The sequence below is a fragment of the Vulpes lagopus genome, chromosome 2 (genome assembly GCF_018345385.1).
Source record: "Vulpes lagopus strain Blue_001 chromosome 2, ASM1834538v1, whole genome shotgun sequence".
Classification (NCBI taxonomy): domain Eukaryota; kingdom Metazoa; phylum Chordata; class Mammalia; order Carnivora; family Canidae; genus Vulpes; species Vulpes lagopus.
Genome location: NC_054825.1, coordinates 125901566 through 125922854, shown reverse-complemented (window position 1 = coordinate 125922854; position 21289 = coordinate 125901566). Strand labels below are relative to the sequence as shown.

General features: G+C 48.1%; 1 protein-coding gene across 5 annotated transcripts in view; it reads right to left on the bottom strand.

The window, feature by feature from the left end:
• Positions 1–21289, bottom strand: part of L3MBTL3 (L3MBTL histone methyl-lysine binding protein 3) — a 121214-nt gene that overhangs the window by 16489 nt on the left and 83436 nt on the right. For all 5 annotated transcript variants that reach the window (XM_041744676.1, XM_041744677.1, XM_041744675.1 and 2 more), the window contains 3 exons: positions 20601–20703; positions 13578–13727; positions 1464–1543 (listed from right to left, as the gene is read on the bottom strand). In XM_041744676.1, the coding sequence (XP_041600610.1) occupies positions 1464–1543; positions 13578–13727; positions 20601–20703 (333 nt within the window). The remainder of the gene's footprint in view (positions 1–1463; positions 1544–13577; positions 13728–20600; positions 20704–21289) is intronic.

Below are 21289 nucleotides of genomic sequence, written 5' to 3'. Positions count from 1 at the left end.
GAATCCAGGACACCTGGAATGACAACACCGTCAGAAAGTAAATGCTTTTCTTTCTTTCTAAATGGCCAGAAACATTTAAAATAATCAAACGCTTGCATGGCACTTCCTAGGAGCAAGGCACCCTCTGAAACAACTTAGAAATGCACTTAATCGCCATGACAACCCGGGAGGGACTTGCCCTCATTCTTCTGGGGAAGGAGCAGGAGCCCTGAGAGGTGTTCCGTGCAGTGTCCAGAATCACACGCCTAGCAGGAGGCAGAGAAGGGATTCAAACCCTGGCCACCTCAGGGCTCGTATGCGGCGTCACATTAATAGAACACGAGAGGACGTAAGACAGCAGGGAATGTAGCCGTTGACATAATCACAAATTACTGCTTTCTAGAAATCAGATACGGAAATCAATGCATCGCTCATGGACTAGGTCACTGCAGGAAGTCATTAGGTGCCAATCTCAAATCTTATATAATAACCTAAGGCAAAAAATACACATGAAAAAGCAAAGTGTCCACGGACAATCATTAAAGTCACAAGCAGGCTGACAATTTCTCATAAAAAGTAGTAATTATGTGTGAATTACAAATAATATATATACTATGATTAACAGTCATTATGACTTCATTACTTAGCTAGGCTTGTAGTGTCTTTTTAGCAAAAATGTCAGACAAGTTACTTTCTCCAACACAACTTAAAACATTTCTCCCAAGGATTTTCTCTTCGTTCTGTGGTCTTAGACTAAGTCCTTATTAATTCCATTTGGATTTCAATACACGTGCTGAGGTGAGTTTTGAACATATGAAGCAAATGACATCATCAATACCAAAGAAAACATATCCCCAGAACCACATAGAATGTTACCCAAACCTTACTTACATATGATACTGCACAGATATGTGAAAGAGACTGTAAATACAGGTCACAGATGAATCCATATCATTATGGATTATATACTACAGTTGACCCTAGAACAGTGCAGGGGTTATGGGCACAGACCCCTATACAGTCAAAAATCTGGTAGAACTTTTTAAAAAAAATCTGTGTAATTTTTGATTCCCCCCAAATGTAACTACCAATAGCCTATGGTTGACCAGAAGCCTTAGCAATAACCTAACCAGTTGATTAACACAGATTTTATAAGTTATATGTATCAAATACTACATTCTTCAATAACGTAAGCTAGGGAAAAGAAAACGTCATTAAGAAAATCATAAAGAAGAGAACTGTACTGTATTTATTGGGGAAAAAAAATCTGTGTTGTGAGTGGACCCGCACAGTTCAAGTCCCCGCTGTTCAAGGTCAACTGTATATTTAACCTGAACAGTAAACTTTGATAGCCTGTGATAAAGGAATAAACCAACTAAATGAAGTTTATCTTTAATATAGGAGAGCTGCTATATTCTAGTCAAGTTCTGATTGCTGAGTTTTAATAGTAACGTCCATCAATAATATGAGATTATTATGGCTACCTCTGGCTTCATGCGACGTCCTCATTTCGCTTTCTGTTCTCTCTTCAAAGTCTTCTTTGATGTCATCAGCATGCTGGTCCCTGAGAAAAATGGGTGTTTCAGTGTTTTGTAATAGATGCACATTAACGGGTGGGTCAGCACTGCATCTCAGCAACTGTTGTATGTAAGTGATAGATCACGGAATCTTACTCCTGAAACTAGTATTATACTGTTTGCTAACTAACTGGAATTTAAATAAAAACATGGAATATTAAACCAAAAAAAACAAAATAAAAGCATGAGACCACTAAGATGTCGAAAAGGATTTTCAGTTCCACTAAGAAGCAACTCCTATTAATAACATCTATAAATACCCATTTTCATCATTACCAATTTTCATTTACAGTTCAGAAAGGAGATTTTTTTAAAAGCTAAGAAGGGGAGGAGGGCGGGTGTTGGAGGGGAATGGGTGACGGGCACTGAGGTGGACACTTGACGGGATGAGCACTGGGTGTTTTTCTGTATGTTGGTAAATTGAACACCAATAAAAATTAATTAAAAAAAAAAGCTAAGAATGGTATTAAGGGGAAGTCTTCTGACAAATATAAGTATTGAATAACTTGACTTTAAACTGGGACATGTATTTATGAAGAATTTTACTTGGTTCCGTACAGTAAAACTAAATTTAAGGTAAGAGCATATTTTCAAAGTCCAGACCATTTAATCAAGTAACATATATATGACACTCAGCCCTGGGATTTTGGGTTGAGCCTGAGATTGGCCCAGAAGAATCCAACTCAATTCTAGGAAGCTTTTCCTGGCTTAATCAGGTCAAATGTGTAGGCTGAACTGATTCCAACTCTTTCTGACCAGGAATGACCTGATGCTAATCTAAACATGCCCAAAATGCTCTAAACTGGGATGGAATCATTGCAATCTTAATTTAGAGCTTTGCCGTTAAGTCAGGGACAAAAATGGTCCTAAAGGGAACCAAGCTCAGACTAATTATATTTTCTTTAAAGCTAAATTCCAAATATCTAAAAATTTTTCAACCTAATTTTTCCATTCCCAGAGTTCCAAATACATTCCACTCTCCAATTTCCCGGGACCATCCAGGCCATGGTACCTGCCTTATACACTTCAATGCTTTGTAATATTCTGTGTTTTTGATTCCTGTTGTTTCTTATGGGTTATTACCTTTATAAACATACCCTGGGTTCCTTAAAGATCCAGATCATACTTCTATTGGTAAGTTTTAAGAAAAAGGCAAATATGTTTAAAACCAAATACCTCAACAACATATAAAGTTGTACAGTCCTAATTACAAAGGCACTAATTTATTCTGCATTTGAATGATGATAACTGAACACAACCACGCTAGCGCATAAGCATGCCATGAATACATGCTCAGTACTTCTTAGACCATTTCCAGGGACACATGTGAAATTTCACTGAGATCAGAGCTCCCTGGCCAAGTCCATACTAAAAACAACCTACAACACAAATGCTGAAGAAAACTTGCTTATTTGAGAACGAGGACGAATCATTTTTTATACAAAATAAAAACATACCTTTTCCCAAGAATAATCAATTAAATGACTATGGAGGCTCTTATTCCATTAAAAGTGGGGAGATAGAAGTATAGGAAAAAAGTAAGAATATTGCTGATAATTAGAGGAAACACATTAATTGAAAACTGTCTTCTCCGTAAAAACTGTGCTAAATTTGTAATTTTGGTAATTACAACATGCTAAAATCAGCTTATGTGATCTTCTGGATTTATTTTATATTAAATTAGAAATAATATTCTTTGAGCCTACAAATCTATCCCAGTAAGTATCGCGACCACTGAAAAAAGTTGTTTGGAGATGACTATCTTAATATTTATTAGAAAAAAAAATCATATAGTACAGTGGTATAACTTAAAACTGGCATTTCTCAGAGTCAATAAAAATTTCCCAATTAGTTATTGCAGATTTCCTAAAAGCTTTAATGAATGATTGAAGGGGTGGTGGTGGTGGGGTGGGGAGACAAAGTAAGATCAAGGACTAAAATTAAGTCTCAGAACTTTCTAAATATTTCCGTTTTCATGATCAGAATTGTCCACTGGTAACAGTTTTACATTTTTGTGGTCTTAATGAAGCACAGCATTCCTTTACAGTAAATTTTATTAAAATAAAAGTATAAGACTTAAGTAAGAGAAAAGTTCTATTTCATATGCCCAAATACAATGCCCTGATTTATTTTATGAAATGCAAGACAAGGACCATTTTCTATGAGAGAATGGAGACAGAGAAAAGAAAATAAGACCTCTGACCCAAAAAGTTTCTTCATGCCTGAATCTGTCATAATCCATCCCCAAAGAAGCAAGTTCAGTTTCCATTTTCCCTACTTGGACTCATGATATTACACTGAACCCATTTAACTTGGGAATATATAAACGTGAAAAAAAAAAGGAATATATAAACATGAGTATTTATCTTCATGTCACACAATCCAAGTAAAGGACTCTAGAAGAAATGTTTATTGAATGTTTTATTTCCAATTAAAATATTGATTCTGCTAATAACTTAAAATTAAAAGTGACTAATGGGGGTTCTACATGATATTTTGTTCAGCTAGCAAGTGGGAGGGCTGGAGCAGTGGCTCATCTGAGTGGTCTATTAGAACAAGCACCATGAACTAGATGGATGAACAGAACCACGAAGTCACGAAGTGAGCATCCTAAGCAAGCACGCCCGGTGTCCTAACTAAGCACACCCAGAAACATGGGAGCAGTTAATAGTAAGAAAAGTCACAAGAGCATACTGCGCATTGAAGGCTGGCTGAGACCTTCAGATCCAGTATTTCACAACAATCACTGGAAGAAGGTCCTACTGTCAGCCGCTGCAATGCAAAGAGGTTAATGCCAAGTCTGTAGGGCAGGTGTAGCACCAGGCCCTACTGACACCAAAGGCCATGATTACATCCGACCATTACGTGGTTTTCGCCCTTGCACTCCTCCAGAAGACAGCATACCCGTCTTCTCCTGACAAGGTCAGGCAGGGGGAATCGGACTCGTTCTTGCTTGCTTTGTGTTTTATTTAAAACAAAACCTGGTTTCTCAATTGGGCAACCAAAATTTCCCTCTCCTGGGAGGTGCGGCGGTTCACCTCCAATTCTGACCCAAGAGGCGCCGTGATGGCTTTCTTCCTCTGCGCAAACACCAAATCCTTGACGTAGGCCACCAGTTTCCTGAGCACCAAGTCACTGCAGCTGCACAGGCCTTCCCTTTCCATCAGCCTCGGGGCCAAACTCGGCGGTGACTTCACCAAGCCCTCGGGAACATGGGACCAGAGACGCTTCTTGGACAGGTTCTCGTTAAAAAAAAAAAAAAGAACCAAAAATATTTTCACGCTCTGCAATTTTGCTCTGCATAAAGTCTCCTCTACTTTCTCCTCTCGGTCAACACTTCCCAACAACGTCACTGAGGAATGAGGTGCCAGCTGGCCGGGCGGGGACGGGCAGGGGGCTAGGGGATCAGGACCCGAGTGGGCTGCAAGGATGGTCTCGGGGAGTGAACAGACCTCGTTCCAACCTCAGCTCTGCTACTTAGTTCTAAATGATCTTTAGCGAGTGACTTAACTCCCCCACTTTGCAGCTGCATCATCTGTAAAACGAGGATAATAAATCCTTTTCCTCACAGGCACTTCGAGGACTCGTAAAATAAGGACTAGGACGTGCTGCATGCAGCCAGACATACAAGCAGGAGCGTGATCTATGGCAGCCTCTACTACTGAAGAACTACTTCTATTTCGGGATAAAACCATCCACGGTCACCTGTCTCCTTTCAGGTCTTAAAATACTTTTTGGAGTCAAAGTTAGGAGCCAGACTGCAGCCGACGGCCTGGGGTGTAACCCAAGTCTGCTACTGACGGGCTGTGTGACCTGTGACCTGTGACCGAGAGGGGCTCTCCACTTCTGGGTGGGGGATGTAGTAAGAGTAGCACCCACCCCACGTGAGCTGTGAAGACTGAGTGGGCTGACGTAGGTAAAAACACCCAGAAAAGTACCTGGAATACAGAGATTTCCCTTGAGACTTTAGAATTTTCAAGAACCAATTTATTTCAACTTTTTTTTTTTTAGCTTGAATTTAAATATAATCATAGCTAAGATCTTACTCAAGAATACTCCTTGGGCTTGTAATTAAGATAGTGGAATCCACTCAAGTGCAAAAAATGTGCTCTTTATGAGTCAGCATCCTCTTTTTCTCTGTAATTACGTACGGTGCTTTAGAAGCCTTACTATCTAAGCCTAAATACGCTTGGTAGTAATTATTAGCAAAACAAACATCAGAAGGGTAAATTCCTAGTAACAGGGTGCATTTGAATGCAAACAGCTATAGTTCTTCAAGTCTGTTTTTCATTTAAAAACAATCCCTAACCATTTATGCTTCAATCCGTCCCCAGTCTGTTAAAAACAGTATTGAAAAAAAAAAAAGTGAAACAATTACTTTGCTTCAATTCAGGGATTTCAGCCAACTCTCTAAATCCAGCATGAGTTTGGTTTGGCTCCTGGCTTGAAATAACCCTACCTTCTCTCTCCAGCGGAGCTTATTCTGGCCTCACGGGGGTTTTGCTAGAGCTCAAAAGTACCTGTGCCCCCTCAGCAACAAGAGGTGACACAATGAATGGAGTGAGGGCTGCAAAAACACGAAGGGATTTCTGTTTTGAACGTGAAAATGTTCTCGGTGCATGCATGCCCCCAGCAATTTTTTTTTTCTTAAATTTCTGGGCTGAGGTAACTCACTGGGAAAAAAAAATCAGAGAAAGAGAATCTCAGGGTTTATACTTTAGAGGAATTATAAAAGAGTACTCGAACTGTCTGCAAATGCCTTCTATGGACGAAGAGGAGGGTGTGCTTGCACAGCTTCCGTACGAGGAGGTCACCGTCTTCAAAGGGACACAGAAAATATGGCAAATAAAAACCAGTGGGATTTAAACTTTTATGTCTACGGCTAACATCTGAATAGAGTCTCTGAGGGTTTATCTGTTTATTGTATAGGGAGAGAGGAGAGAACGTGAGAGACAGCTAGTGGGGAGCGGGGGGGGGGGGGGGGGGGGGGGGGGGGAGAGAAGCAGGCCCTGACCTGATGACCCTGAGATCAGGATCTGGGCTGCCGTGGAGAGCCGGAGCCTGAGCCGGAGCCTGAACCGCCTGAGCCTGGGGTTTTAATAGCACTTTCAGAAACACGGCCTCAGAGGTACATACGGTTTACTATTTATTTGATGATTAAAAATAAGACACTGGGGAATCCCTGGGTGGCTCAGTGGTTTGGCACCTGCCTCGGGCCCAGGGAGTGATCCTGGGATCCTGGGATCGAGTCCCACGTCGGGCTCCCGGCATGGAGCCTGCTTCTCCCTCTGCCTGTGTCTCTCTGCCTCTCTGTGTGTGTGTGTCTTTCATGAAAAAATAAAATCTTTAAAAAAATTAAGTTAAATTAAAAAAATAAAAATAAGACAGTGACTGGTATGCCTATTCAATTATAACTCAGGCATAAGGAACATATGCTAATGAAGGCAAATGATACATACGATGAGTCAACACCGTGGATATTATCAGATTCCAAGGAAAAACCCTCTGGGAAAGCTAATGCAGCAATTGCTTCGTCGATGCGTTTGGGACCTGTCAAGCCCTTACCCACTCCTTTCCGCCCTGGGGAGCAAGGATTATGCGCGACAAGAAGAGCAAGACTGCGTCCCTCTGTGTCGTCAGAGGACAGTGAGCAGATGTCAGTGCTGTTCCACTACATGTGACGGAGTCACTGCACGAGACATGGTGGGAGGGTGGCTGCGACACCCTGGGGCAACAGGCTCCGTCCTCCTCCTCGCACCGGGATGCTCCTCTGCGCGCACAGCAGCCACGCGGAGCTGCCTGTGGTTCCGGGAGCGGACAGTGAGGCGGACGGGCTTTAGGGGGCAGGTAACGCCTGTGCCCCCAGAATGACCTGCTCTGCTTGCCAGCCCCAGGGCCCAGGCTCGGGGAGCCTCCTACAGCACCGCCAAGGTCCTCCCTCGACGTTCCCAATTCGCGTCTGTGACATTTTAGAATTTGCAGCTCTAAGCGGGTGGGATTCTAGTGGATCCTGCAGCTCTGCAAAGTAGAGGGGCTTTCCCCTGCTTGCAGGTCCCTAGCTACGTGAGCTTGTTTTCCTGCGCTTCCTAGAGCCTTCCTCAGCTGCGGACTAGCTCTCAGTGCAGCCTGGCAAAGGGGATTCATCCTAGAAACACGCGTAGGGGGATCCCTGGGTGGCGCAACGGTTTGGTGCCTGCCTTTGGCCCAGGGCGCGATCCTGGAGACCGGAGATCGAATCCCACATCGGGCTCTCGGTGCATGGAGCCTGCTTCTCCCTCTGCCTGTGTATCTGCCTCTCTCTTTCTCTCTGTGACTATCATAAATAATAAAAAAAAAAAAAGAAACACGCGTAGGATGGTTCAGAGCTGCAATTCCTACAACCACTCTGGGTGACTCGCAGCACAAACGCCCGCCCTACGACGACTCGAGGAGCCACTTGAAGGGCCTACAGTGAACCGGAGAGACTGAACTTTTTCTTTTTCTTTTTTTTTTTTTTTTGAGACTGAACTTTTTCGTTGGATTTAGCTTAACCATGGCCCTCGGCCCCTCAAGGTCACACTAGCATTGAGCAGACGCCTGACATGTGCCTCACCGGGTTCCTGCAGTTGTGTCTAAGGCCCAACAACACGGAGCTTCTAACGTACCACGATTTTTAACAGAGGTAGCCCCTAATTTAGAAACACAACTACAAGCAGCTGTAGAATAGATTTCCCAGGAAGAAGCCTCCGTGGGGCAGATGCCTACGCTCTCCATTTGGTGACGCGTCGTGGATATTACTGCAGAGAAGGGCCTTTATATCCAGGAACAATTCCCAAAGCCTAACCCAGAGATCACGTGCATCCATCTCCTGGGGGTGCTTGTTAAAAATGAACTGGGAACAGGGGCCCCTGGGGGGGCTCAGCGGTTGGGCGCCTGCCTACGGCCCAGGGCGTGACCCCGGGGCCCAGAATTGAGTCCCACATGGGGCTCCCTGCATGGAGCCTGCTTCTCCCTCGGCCTGTGTCTCTCCTCCCTCTGGGTCTCTCATGGATAAATTTTAAAAAGAAAAAAGAAAAAAATAAAAGAAAAAAATAAAAAAGAAAAAGAAAAAAGAACTGGGACGCACCTTACGTTTCCTGCGTCAGTATCTCTGGAGATGGTGCTTTGAAAGCTGCATCTTAACAAACACCTGATGGCTCTGATGCAACACAGAGTTCGAGACCCAGGTTTCCCCAAGATCTAAAGACGCAGGCCTGCAGGCGGGGAGGGCGCGCAGAGCCGTGGGGCTGCCAGGCTGGGAGCCCCGCGCAGAGACAGCTGCTCTCCCCGCGAGCAAAGTATCTTCTCCCCGGAAACACGGGGCGCGGCGCAGATGCCCTGACGTGGCCGGGGAACCAAGGACGCTCCTCACCCCCCACCCCCGGGCCACCCACCCCCAGGCCTGGGCGCCCACCCCTGCCCCTCCTGTGGGGTCATGCTCTGCGTGGGGGCGGGACTAAAGCTCCAGGGTCTGGGGAGGGTGCCAGGGCCAGAGGGGACCCCCCTTCTCCCTCAGTAGGCGCCGCGGGGCGTGGCGCGACCACGTGGAGAGCGGGCGTCCCAGCAGCACACGAGGTCACCCCCACTGCCCGTCTCCTCTGAAGGCCGCGGGCCGTCACCCCGCACCCCATGCCCCAGTGCTCGGTGCACCTGTTACCTCAGGGCCACAGAGGATGCGGCCCCCGCCGCGTGGAGCCCCCGCCAGGCCCAACTCAGGACGCGTGCGACGGATGGAAGGCCCGCGAGCTCGGAGAGGAAGAAGCGGCCCTTGGGGACCGACAGTGCCCGAGGCTGGGGGAGGGGGGCTGCCGCGGACCCAGGGGCTGCAGCGGGGCTGACCAGGAGCCTAGACCTTGTCGGCCGGGCCCACCATAGGGCCTTTTGGCTGCAGGACGAACGGAAGTCACGCCGGTCCCAAGCAGGGAGACCCACCCGCGCCCCCAAGTGCTCCAGCGCCGACGCTGAGGCCCCAGCCTGGGGATGCTGCTGGGCTGGCCTGGGCCCCGCCTCGAGCCTAGGGAGGTCCTTGGGGATCCAAGGCCACGCCCAGGAGCCAAGGCTGTGCACGCAGGCTGTCCCTGGCCCAGGAGAGCCGATGGCCCGGAGCCGGTGGGAGAGGAGGACACGCCCGTGGCCCCATCGCACCGACCTGGTCCCGCCGCGGCAGCCGGAGCAGAGCAGTACCCGCTAGTCCTCCCCTGGGACCCCCGGCACCTGAGAGCCACTGCGCGCGGGGCGGGGGGCAGGAGGCACCGCGTGCCTCTAGACAGGCAGGCGGTACTAACCAGCCCCCAGACGGCTGCCTGGGTGCCCCGGCCCAGCAGCCCTGCCCCCCCACTTCCTCGCCCCACCCATGCCGTCCTCACCTCCCCAGGTACCCCCACAGTTCAGCCTTCCTCTCTGGCTCCACCTCTGGGGTTGCAAACAGTCTCTTACTGAGCCGAAGAGCAGTAAAACAAAACACCTACCCAGTAGAGTCCGGCCACCAAATTCAGTAAATCATGACAAGGGATGCAGAGAAAATGCGTTAAAATCCGGATGCAAAGTCTCATCCATGTATGCAATGACTACGGGATAAAAGGAGAGGCCAAGACCTGGTATTGCGAGAACCGCCTGGAATGCGGAATCGGAGTTTCACGTGGGAGCAGCACCGAAGTGGGCAGCCTTCTTTTGCTCCCCCGGAATAAGAGGACGCTGTGCATGGGGATCCCTGGGGGGCTTAGCGGTTGAGCACCTGCCTTCAGCCCAGGGCCTGATCCTGGGGTCCCGGGATTGAGTCCCGCGTTGGGCTCCCTGCATGGAGCCTGCTTCTCCCTCTGCCTGGGTCTCCGCCTCTCTCTCTCAGTCTCTCATGATTAAATAAAATCTTTAAAAAAAAAATTGAGAGGATGCCGTGCAACAAGCAATCCATTCCTCTTGCCATGTCAACACGAGCTGACGTTTACTGGGGGCTTATTATGAGTCCCTGCTCTCGGGGCTTTGCACAGCTCACTACTTCATTCTTCAGTCGGGCTAAAGAAACCAACAGTCCCAATATTTTATATTTACTTACGAGATGAAAAAAATATTGCATGTTTCAGATTCACTCACAGCAGAAAAGCCAGCCGATGCTGACCCTGTTAATTCTACCTCAAATCAACCGTCCGCAAGATACACTTTTTCATTAACAACCTTTTTTTTATTTGTTCACGTTTATGATGTGGCCACCTCATGATCCTTTATATCTAAAATACCCCGTGCCACTGCAATTGCTCTGAGCACCAGAGCCTGCCTGCAGTAGGGTAAAAAAATCATCGGAAGTCAGTTTTCAAGAATTTTAAAGAATTTAAAAAATTTTGAAGAGTAAATAAAGCCATGTTGTTTTGAAACATACTGTTTTTCCAAGTACGCCTAAGGAAGCATTTAGGCTGGCAGGTCAAAATGTCTGCAGTCATGTCTTAAAAATACTTTAGTGTAAAAATCACAGTGAGAAAAAAAATCTGGGTCAAAAGTGTTCACCTTAAAAACTGAGGGGTCATTTTCATCATCTCCCTCATGTTTCCTTCGCATGTAACTAATCAAATGTTTCAGGTTACTGCTAGTTATGGGGGGGGGGAAAAAGTAAAAAATAGTAAATCTGGTAAGAGGAAGACAAGAAGAAATCTAAATGGGTATCTAAAAGCATGAATAATGGGGACACTCATTCACCCACTGAAAGATCACTCGAAGAGATTAACCTGAATACCAAGAAGTGTAAGTATCCACTCAAAGTAACGGCAGGTCAGCATTCACGGACTCAGAAGTCGGTGAAGGCTAAAAATCTACGACACAGAAAGCTATTTAGAGATGAAAGCGTGTAATAGGTTATACAGAAAACTAAAAATGCCCGTGGTAAAAAAAAAAAAAAAAGCCTGTGGTTGTTCCCTAAATCCGGTGATTTCACGAAAAACCATGACTACACCTCAGAGAAGACAGGTCACTGGAATGGTCAAATCCATCACAATTTTTTTTTTTTTTTCCCCACAGATTTTGAATTGAGGAAGACTCCAGGACATCATCCCAAGGAGATTGTGCTGTGAGCAAACGCTGGCCCTAGGAATCTGGCCTGCAGCCCGGACGGTGAGTAGAAAGCCTTCGAGATAGACCTGCGGGCTCTTTGGAGTATCCTGTTGATATTTTAAACAGTATCTTGGCTTCTGAAATCTAAACGCTAGGTCGCCTTACCACCTGCTGAGTCAGAGTCAATGGACTCTGAATCTGTAATTATTACTGTATGAGCTAGTACTCGATTTATGTGGAGTTTCCTCACGTGGTACAACTTCATTCTGGAGGGCTGGGTTGGGTAAAACGAAGTTATGTTAAATCGGTCATAGTTTTTAAAGGTCAAAAAAAAATCATCCTCTTGTGGTTAATAATTAAAGAAGTTACAGCTCACCCAATCCATAGGGTACAACTGTTTTTTTTTTAAATTTTATTTTATTTATTTATGATAGGCACACAGTGAGAGAGAGAGAGAGGCAGAGACATAGGCAGAGGGAGAAGCAGGCTCCATGCACCGGGAGCCCGACGTGGGATTCGATCCCGAGTCTCCAGGATCGCGCCCTGGGCCAAAGGCAGGCGCCAAACCTCTGCGCCACCCAGGGATCCCTACAATTGTTTTTCTAAAAGGATACTGACACCTGAAATGTCATTATTACTCTGACAGCATTGCTATGAATTTAGAATCGGATTTATTAATTCAAACACCCAGCCGGCTCATCTATAAGAGTGGAAGTTGTAAGGTATTTAAATAGAGAACTGTGTTGCCTTAGGTTTGAAAATACTTCCATGAAAGGGAGGCCCGGGCGGGTAAGTCGGCTGAGCTTCTGACTCCTGGTTTCAGCGTGGGTCATGGTCCTGGGGTCACGGGATCCCCCCGAGGTGGGCTGCATGCCCGGTGGAGGGGATTCACCCTTCCTCTGCTCTTCCCCCTGTTCGAGCGCACGTGTGTGTGCGCTTGCTCACTCTCAAACGAATAAATAAATCTTAAATAAATAAAAGAAACTCCCAAAACCTAAGCACGAAGGAACATGTTTCTGCTAACCCACTCTTCCTTTCAGGAGTATTCTCAGTTAATGACCTTTTACTGAAAGGTCAAACAACATCTAGTCCCTTATTTGATAATCCACTGAGCTTGAAACATTCCGGCTCATCTCAACGAGTGAAATCAGAACTAGAGGACTGAGCTTATATCGTTGACCCTTGAACAACATGGGTTTGAACCAAGCAGGTCCACTTATGCATTGATTTTTTTTTTAAAGTAGACGTACGCTATCGAAAATGTACTCTCTTCTTTAGGATTTTCTTGACTTTTTTTTTTCTCTAGGCTACTTCATTGCAAGAATGCTGTGTACAACACCCATAACATGCAGAGTATGTGTTAGTCAACTGTCTATGTTATGCGCAACGCTTTCAATCAATAGTAGGCTATTAGTTGTCAAGTTTTGGGGGACTTAAACATTGTACTTGCATTTTCAGCTGTGTGTGTGGGGGGGTCAGCGCCCCAACCCCTATGTCGCTCAAGGGTCAAATGCAGTGCAACGAACATCTTAGTAATTAAAAGAAACAACACATAGGCAAGTGCTTGACATGAGCACGAAGAAGAAATAATGGTCATTCTTCACAAAAACCCAACATCTTTCTCATAAAGGAAGGCTCTAGATAGATATTGATTGGTTCATTCAGAAATATGAACTGGCTTAAAGTAAAATGACTGGAATTTCTAAACTTCTAACACCAAAACCGTCCAACTAAAGGATGAGCCAGCCAGAAGAAAGCCTGTCTGATTTAGAGATGCTTTTATCAACCCTCCACCTAACTTTTCTAAAGTCCGACCTCTGGTCTCCACCACCATTTTACATTAAATCAAATGCGTTTCCCATAATGTCCAAGAAAAGATAACCAGAGAACATGAAACGCCTGAGACAGAAAACCTCTTTCAACCAGAGTACTTCTAAATAACACCAATATTACCACTTTAATTACCTGATTTCAGGAGATGAAGAGATTTCATTTGTGTCTGCCCTTTTATTTCTTGGAAATGATGGACTAGCTGGAGGCATCTCACCACTTAAGCGGTCTGGGAAAATTCGGTCTTTATTCAAATTGATTTCTGAATAGGGACAGTTGGCAGCACTAAAGTATTAAAAGAAAAAGAAAAAAGAACATTCCCATTAGAACACACTTCTAACTAAAATGACAGTCTATGGAATATAAAATCCCAATTATTTAATTGAATGTTGTATCTATTTGCACGTATCTATCGCACGCGTGTGATCAAACACACCCTATGGAGTGTCTTCTCTCTAGGGCATAAGCTAAGGATCTTCCGACAGAAAATGTGTCTCTGCATTAGATGTTCAGATGCAGTGTGATGAACCCTCTGGGCCTGAGCAACCAGTGCTGAAGGGCCCCCTCTGTGCAGGGGCAGGGCCTGTGTGGATGCGTCGGAATAATTGGCCCGAGAGAGAAAAATGTGCAGGACATCAGAGGAGGCTTGGTGGGGGCGCTGGGCAGAGAGGGAGGCGGGGCGGATGGAGCAGATCTCCTTCCCGAAGTGGTCTTCCAGCCTCGGGGTCCCCACTGGCCAGAACAGCTGGGCCCAGCCCAGGTCGAATGCACCCCCACCTGCACTGAATCCCACTTCTGACACGAAAGAGCCCAGAGGCCAACTTGGATCACGACTCCTCTGGCTCCCTTCCCTCCAGTCGGTGCCCTCTAGACCCCTGGTTGACCTCTGAGTCCTATTCGGGTCCCATTTGGGGATCACCCCTGTTATCCAAACAAAGGAAATCTAGGTCGCTACTCGTTAAAGCAACGTTGAGTCCGTATACTCCTCTGCCTCAGCCTCGGCTCTCCAGGCCGCGATGACGGAGGACCCCACATCCCAGGCCTCCAGCACATAAAGAGCACCCCGCCCACCCGCCCACCTTGGCCCTGTGCTTTTAGGATGCTTCCTTCAATCTGGAAACAGCTGGGTCTTACAGAGACCGCACGATCTTTATTGTATCTCCGCACAACACGGAAGTCCGTGGCGTTTTGTCGGTGTGGACGTGAACGCATGCGACAGGGACTGACAAGAATAGACACTTCGGGAGCACTCACTAAATATCGCGCTGGGTGCTTCCCAAGCAGTCACCCCTTAATCCGCAGGTTGCCTGTGGGCACAGGATCCCTTGTGGATCTTCCATGGGCTGTTTGGTCATCAGCGTCCAGATTGGGTGGACAAGACCCAAGTGGGCCCTGCCGAGGGGAGGCAAAGGCAGCAGAGGAGGGCGGCGCGGGTGGGGGGGCAGGCCCGGGCCCCTGGACATGGTCCCCCGCGCGGCCTGCCCACCGTCCCCAGGTCCCGGGGCTGCAGACACAGCTGTGAGAGGCCTTCCCGTTGCTGGCCTGCCCCCGTGCCCCGCGGTGACCCTGTCTAGACCCAGACGCATCATCCCGTGACCCCCCAGCAAGGAAGGAATGGAGTCCCCATGCTCCTGGAGCCTCCGCCTCCCGCTGCCAGCCTCCTGCCCGGCCTGCGCCCTCTCCCTGTCGGGCCTCCACGCAAGCTCACCTACCCACATCGTGTGATGGCAAGACACAGCCAAAGCTAACTTCTCTAGGGGTGCTGTTGACACCCCGGTAACGCCGCAACCCACACATCCCCGTGGCCTGTAAACCATGGCTTTACGATCACTGGGGAGCCACCCACATGCCTGCCCTGAGGGTTGTCACACGCGACAAAAGCCGTGTCCCACCCTCAGCCGACCCACGGCCACGCGGGGCACCGCAGCTCGCAGGCCTCGCAACAGAAGGGCCGCAGCTGGAAGCCCTGGGGCCTGAGGGCTGCGGGCACGGCCGTCCGCCTGCTTGTGCCTAAGTTCAGGACGGAAACCTCTTGGGGGTCCCCCCCCCCCGGACCTTGGGCGGTGCAGGGAGGGCAGGGCCGCGGGTACAACACGGCAGATGGCCCGGAGGTGCTCCACGCTCTCGGCACTGGAGGGTCCTGTGGGGAGGCTGCGGCCGGTGGCCAGCTCGCCTCGGGCCGGCGCCCCCTCCGCCTCTGCACCCAGACACCCGGGGGTGTGCTAGCGCCACCAGGGCAGGAAACCAGCTGGGTCCCGACCCAGGCAGCCACCAAGACCAGGGGGCGGCGGGAAGGCACGGACTGCAACAGCACGTGGACAGACAGCCGGCGGCCCCGGGAGGCCCGACAGCCGCTCCAACGTGTTCTGCGGCTCCGTCCCCGCGCGGCACAGCTGGGCACAACCTGTGACAGTCCGTCCCGCGCCCGCATGGCGAGGATGGCAACAGTGGCGGGTCTGTGGCCTGAGCGTGTTCCACCACGTGGGCAGGGCCCCAGGCCAGCACGTGCTTCCCGGACGGCGGGAGCCCAAGGGGGAGCTCCGTGCACCCAGCCCGACCCGTCAGGGTGCCGCCTCCCCATCCCACGGCTGCACAGCTGCCCTCAGGGCCGCCTTCCTCATTCTCGGTTCTCGGGGCTCAGATGATCTTAGGCGGCAGCAACCTCATAGCCTGGCAGTGTCCACACCCGGGTGGATGAGGGCAGCTCCCTGTGGCTCAGGCTCGGGGCTGCAGACACGGTGTGTGCGGGGGCACGGAGGCCACATGGCTGTCTCCACAGGGCCTCACCACACTGGGCCGGCCCGTCTCCTGGCAAAGCCCTGGCTCAACAACACAGCCATGGCCGTCAGGAGCCGTTGGGGGCCACCCAGCCCGGGGGGAGCCGCCTGGCCCACCAACACCCACCGCCAGCTCCCAAGGCCTCACGATTCTGAACAGATCCATTCAAACAACAAGTTGACACCTTCAGTCTGAGTGAGCCCCGAACATTCGCTCGCTGTCAGGACAAATCCCTGGGCAACACGCACGAGCCCACAGCCCAAGTCCCCGAGGCAGTCTCAGCCAGGCCGCAGGGCTGGGAGTCTCAGGAGTCCAGGAGTCCAGGAGTCGGGTCCAGGAGTCTCAGGAGACACTGCTGTCCGTCCGGGCCTGGCCTCAATGCTGACCCTCGGGCACGTCCTCACCGGCTCCAGGCTGGCAGCCCCATGGACCGCAGGGTAGGACAGCGCCAGCCCACAGCTCCAGGGAGACTGCAAGAGACCTCATAGGTGAGCCCTGAGCATGCCACCACCCAGGAAGCCTTGGCACTTGCCTCCGCTCCTCAGAAGGGCGCAGTGGCCACCGTGCGAAGGGGCAGCCGCGACGGTGAACAGTAGTGCGAAATGCTCTGGACGGGCTTCCTCTTTGGGGGCTCTCTGCTTCCCTCAGGGAAGGGTCTGCTGCTCCATCCCTGCCTCATGAACGTCTCCCTACCCCAGACTAGCCTCCCCAGGGGGAGGGACGGCCCGTCACCCCCAACCCAGGCCCACAGCAGGCGCCCTGGCGAGTGTGCTCGCCATGCAGACACGGATGGACGCTGAGCCCAGTCTGTGGGTGTCTGTCCAGATGTTTAGAATTTCCGCAGACTTCACGGTGACCTTCTAGAGGCTGCTGGGAATACTCTCCATTTTTTTTCCCTCGTGTATTTTCTCCACAATCAAATCTCACATAGAAAACACTGACTTCCAAGGCAATAGCAACGCAGAACCCCTACTTCCACAGAAATCTACGTCTCCTTCAGTCTCTCCCACTCTGTGGCCTTTCAGGGGCCCGAGTGGATGAATCAACAAAGGGAAACCCCAGGACACCACCCTGATCAACGCTCCCTTGCTGGAAAGGGGCCCCGAGCAATCTGGCTCCTGAACATCCCTGGAGATAAGAATAACATCACATTCAACTCACTCACTGATTATTTACATTTCAACATCTGAAAACATCGCAGCCTCAAATTTCATCGCTGAGACACATGTTCTATTTCTAACACCTCTTACATCAAATCTAACCATTATAATTTTTCAGAGAAGCTAACAACAACTGCTAGTCAAAACATAGCCCTTGGCTTACGTGGGCATAAAATTGATTCCTCTTGCTAAAAGAGCAACGTCCCTTGTTATCTAAGCCAAGAATGCATGTTTTGATTTATGCAGTTTCTCAGTAAATTAATCCAAAGAGAATTCTCTCATTACGTTTTCCTAAACACAGCGTTCCCGGCGAGGACAAAAAAAAGCACCAGCGAAGGGAACCTTTCAAAGGGCGTCCGTGATGCTGCGGCTACTGCAGCGTCTCCAGGAGATGGGAAGCAGGCTGCGCCTGTCGGGGACTAGTGTCCTGCCAGCCGGACAGCGCAGCGAGGGAAGCCCGGGAAAGGCAGGTGCAAGGGCTGAGGAGCGGGGGTGCCAGGAGCTGACCCGGCTGCCCGCGGCCCTGCCCAAGGCTCCGCCAGCCAGCAACCGTGCTCCCTGCGCTGGCACACACTGCTGGTTAAAGCCCCCTCCCACCCCTCACCCCCCCGGCTTCCTCATCTACGCGGGTCCTTAGGCCATAAGGTCTACCTCTCCCTCCCTCATTCCAAAAAAAAAAAAAGAGTGATTCTCTACTGGTTCCAATTACCTCCCAGTCCACCACGGCTGTCCATGAAATCTCCCATAACTCCCCACGATAGCCCCCCTTCTTTTAGCCAATACAGGGCTGCATCACTGAAGACATGCTCCCAAGATAATCACTGACACTCTGTGACGTGGGGACCCTCCGAGGAACGCGGCCCAATTGGGAAAGGGTGGTCCTGCCGAGTGAGCAGTGCCACCAGGCCGGGCAGGACTGTCCCCAAAGACCCTGCTGCGCCTGGCGGACCTCTCTGCTCAGGTCTAATCTCCGCACTCCTAGGGACACGGCGGCCGTTGCTGTAGGCGGGTTCCCTTCCCCAGAGGCTGAAACAAACCCTCGCCTGCAGCCCAACAACATGGTATCAGTATTCGTGCTTTTTTAAAACTTCTTTATTCTTTTTCTTCGTAATCTGAGCAAACTGCCTCAAGCCCGGTGAACGTCTTAGGGCTGGTCCAGGAGGAAGGATGCCTGGCAAGGGTGCGGAATTAGCTATTGCTTTGGATCTTGTACCTTAACCAAATCATGTACAGCTTTGTGTTTCCACTGCTCCCCAAGTTCCGTGAAGGCTGGGTCTGCGACTAAGTCTCAGAGCGGAGCCTTGAGAGGCAGAGAGCGGACAGGTCACCAGCACAGATCCGTGAGCTACCCTGGGTACCATTCCCAGTTCCCCCACACCGGGGGGAACCAGGAAACCTCCCCAGGGCTATAGTGGCCGCATCAAGAATCGGAAGAAAACAGTACTATAATAGGGTAGTTCTGGAGGTCGTCTAAATACGTAAAACAGAACGATACCATGTACAGAGTAAATGCATGCTCAATAAATGCTGCTTACTGGGAAAAAAACCTCCTCAAAAATATTTATTGAATGAAATAATTTATTAATATATAATAGAATATAGCAGGCCACTGAGTCATTTCTGGCATTTAGACTTACATAAGGTCTGAAAAATAACCTAGCTGCCTTCACTCAGCCACACTGAGCAACTTTTAAGATACATGAGTAATTTAAATGGAGTTAAAAATACTATAACTTTGGGTTTGCAGTTATACAAACAATGAAAAGGATTTTTCTTTCTTTCTTTTTTTAAGCAGGCTCCACACCAAGCAGGCAGACACCCAATGTAAATGTCTAAGAGTAAAGCAAAACTCCATCTGACTGCATTTATACATTCATTTGTTTTTTTTATTCATTTAGTTATTCATCAAACATTTATTGGGCACCCTATATCTACCAGATATCCTTCTATTTCATGGGTATAGAGCGGTAAAATGAACTAAAAAAAAAAAAAAGTCCTTGTCCTTATGGAGCTTATAGCCTACTGGAAGGGCTTGAACTCATGACCCTGAGATTGAGAGTTGCATGCTCTACCGACTGAGCAAGCAAGGCACTCCTGAAAAGGATTTTTTAAATGGCTATCTGTAAATAGTATCACCACCCTGTGTTTAGACTATTTACTCTGGAACAGAATGAATCACATAAAAATCTCAGGAGTGTTGCAAGAGGAAGATAAGCAATATTACAGGTTGCAGAGATAGATAGATAGATAGATAGATAGATACATAGATAGATAGATAGAAAAAAAAGAAAGAAAGAAGAAAGAAAGAAAAGAGAAAGAAACAAACGTTAATTATCCAATTTTACAGTTCCTATAACTCTTAGAACGGGTAGTGCAGTCTTTAGATTTTTCAAAAGACCTAAATTCACAACATGTGCAAACGAGATATACAACGGCTCCTTTTCTTTAGTGGGGAATCCAATTAACACACAGTTAGAACACTTACATTGACAAATGATTATTTTAATACATCCATGAGCAGGTGATACTTCTGGTTCCTTAAAAAGATCTCAGTTAAATTATACGGATTTCAAAAAAAAAAAAATCATGGTGATTTCTAGGTATTTCAGTATTATTTTTAAATGCCTACAAAGACCCCCAAATTGCCTAAACAATACATCAAATTTCAAATGTACAGATTTGGTTTCTTTTTTAAGTTAGAGGTAAAAGAAAAAAAAGAAAAATACTGAAAAACACTGTTTCACATCAATGCATTCCCAAATTCGACTATTTATATTTGTGCCTCTTGTGCTCTTGCCGGTAATCTACGATAATCTCACTTCTCATTATTCAAATTGCCGAGTCCCCCAATCAAATCTCATTCTACAAAACAAAGACCTTCCACAGGGCCTGCCCTCTTCTCATAATTAATGGTCAACCCAAGGTGGCTCTCTGGGGAGCTAAGTACCTGCAGAGCTCGTCAGGCTGTCAAGAAAAGGCAAATGGCTGGAGTACATCTACCTTGGAGTGTGAATGCATTTTCTCCCAGGAAGACTTAGCGACGGTCATGCTCTTCGTTTCCACAGGATCACCATGGTAACCACATTTTGCATGGATCAAAATATAAAATTAGCTCCCACCTATGTGTATACATGGAAATGTTCATCTTACACATACGTGGGACAGGCACCCGGTCTCTGGCCACGCGAGAAATTCCCACGTGGGCGGCAGCACCACATACCTGTGAGGGCCCAGGTGCCTCACTCTCTTAAAATGGCCAATCCCTTTACATCCTGGGGTTGAGCATCCACCATGTTCTGAAGCTTCCATTAATTCTAAGGGGCCTATGAGAAAGCAAGGGGGGGGGGGGGATAAAGAGAGAAAGAAGGGGCACCAAGTTAACAAGAAGGCTGTAAGAAACCAACAATATCTTGAAAGCCTTTATTCTTAAAGGTTTTTCTCTATGCTTTTGTTCACACGATTTATCTTCCTTCCGTAGTGAAATGCTAGACTTTGATCTCACCCTCTTTCAATGTCACAAATTCCAGAAACACCTAAACGTATACCGATGAGGAGATTCTAAATAATTTCCATCACGGAAATAAGATAATTAGTAAAGGAATACTCGTATACTGTGACACTACCAAACAGAACCCTTCACCCCCTCCGCATTTCACAGACACCCTCATCCCGACCACTTATGTTCATGTGTAACGGGCCAGACCTTGTTCTAAGCGTTCCCATACACGGGTAGGTGTGCGTGTATACGGGTGTCAGGTTTTGGTTGTCTCATTTTGTTGCCTACAAGGGACAGCACGGCACAGATGTGCACTATTCTGAAACATTTTTCCTTTGGTCTTTTTTTTTTTTTTTTAAGATTTTATTTATTTATTCATGAGAGACACACACAGAGAGAGAGGTAGAGACACA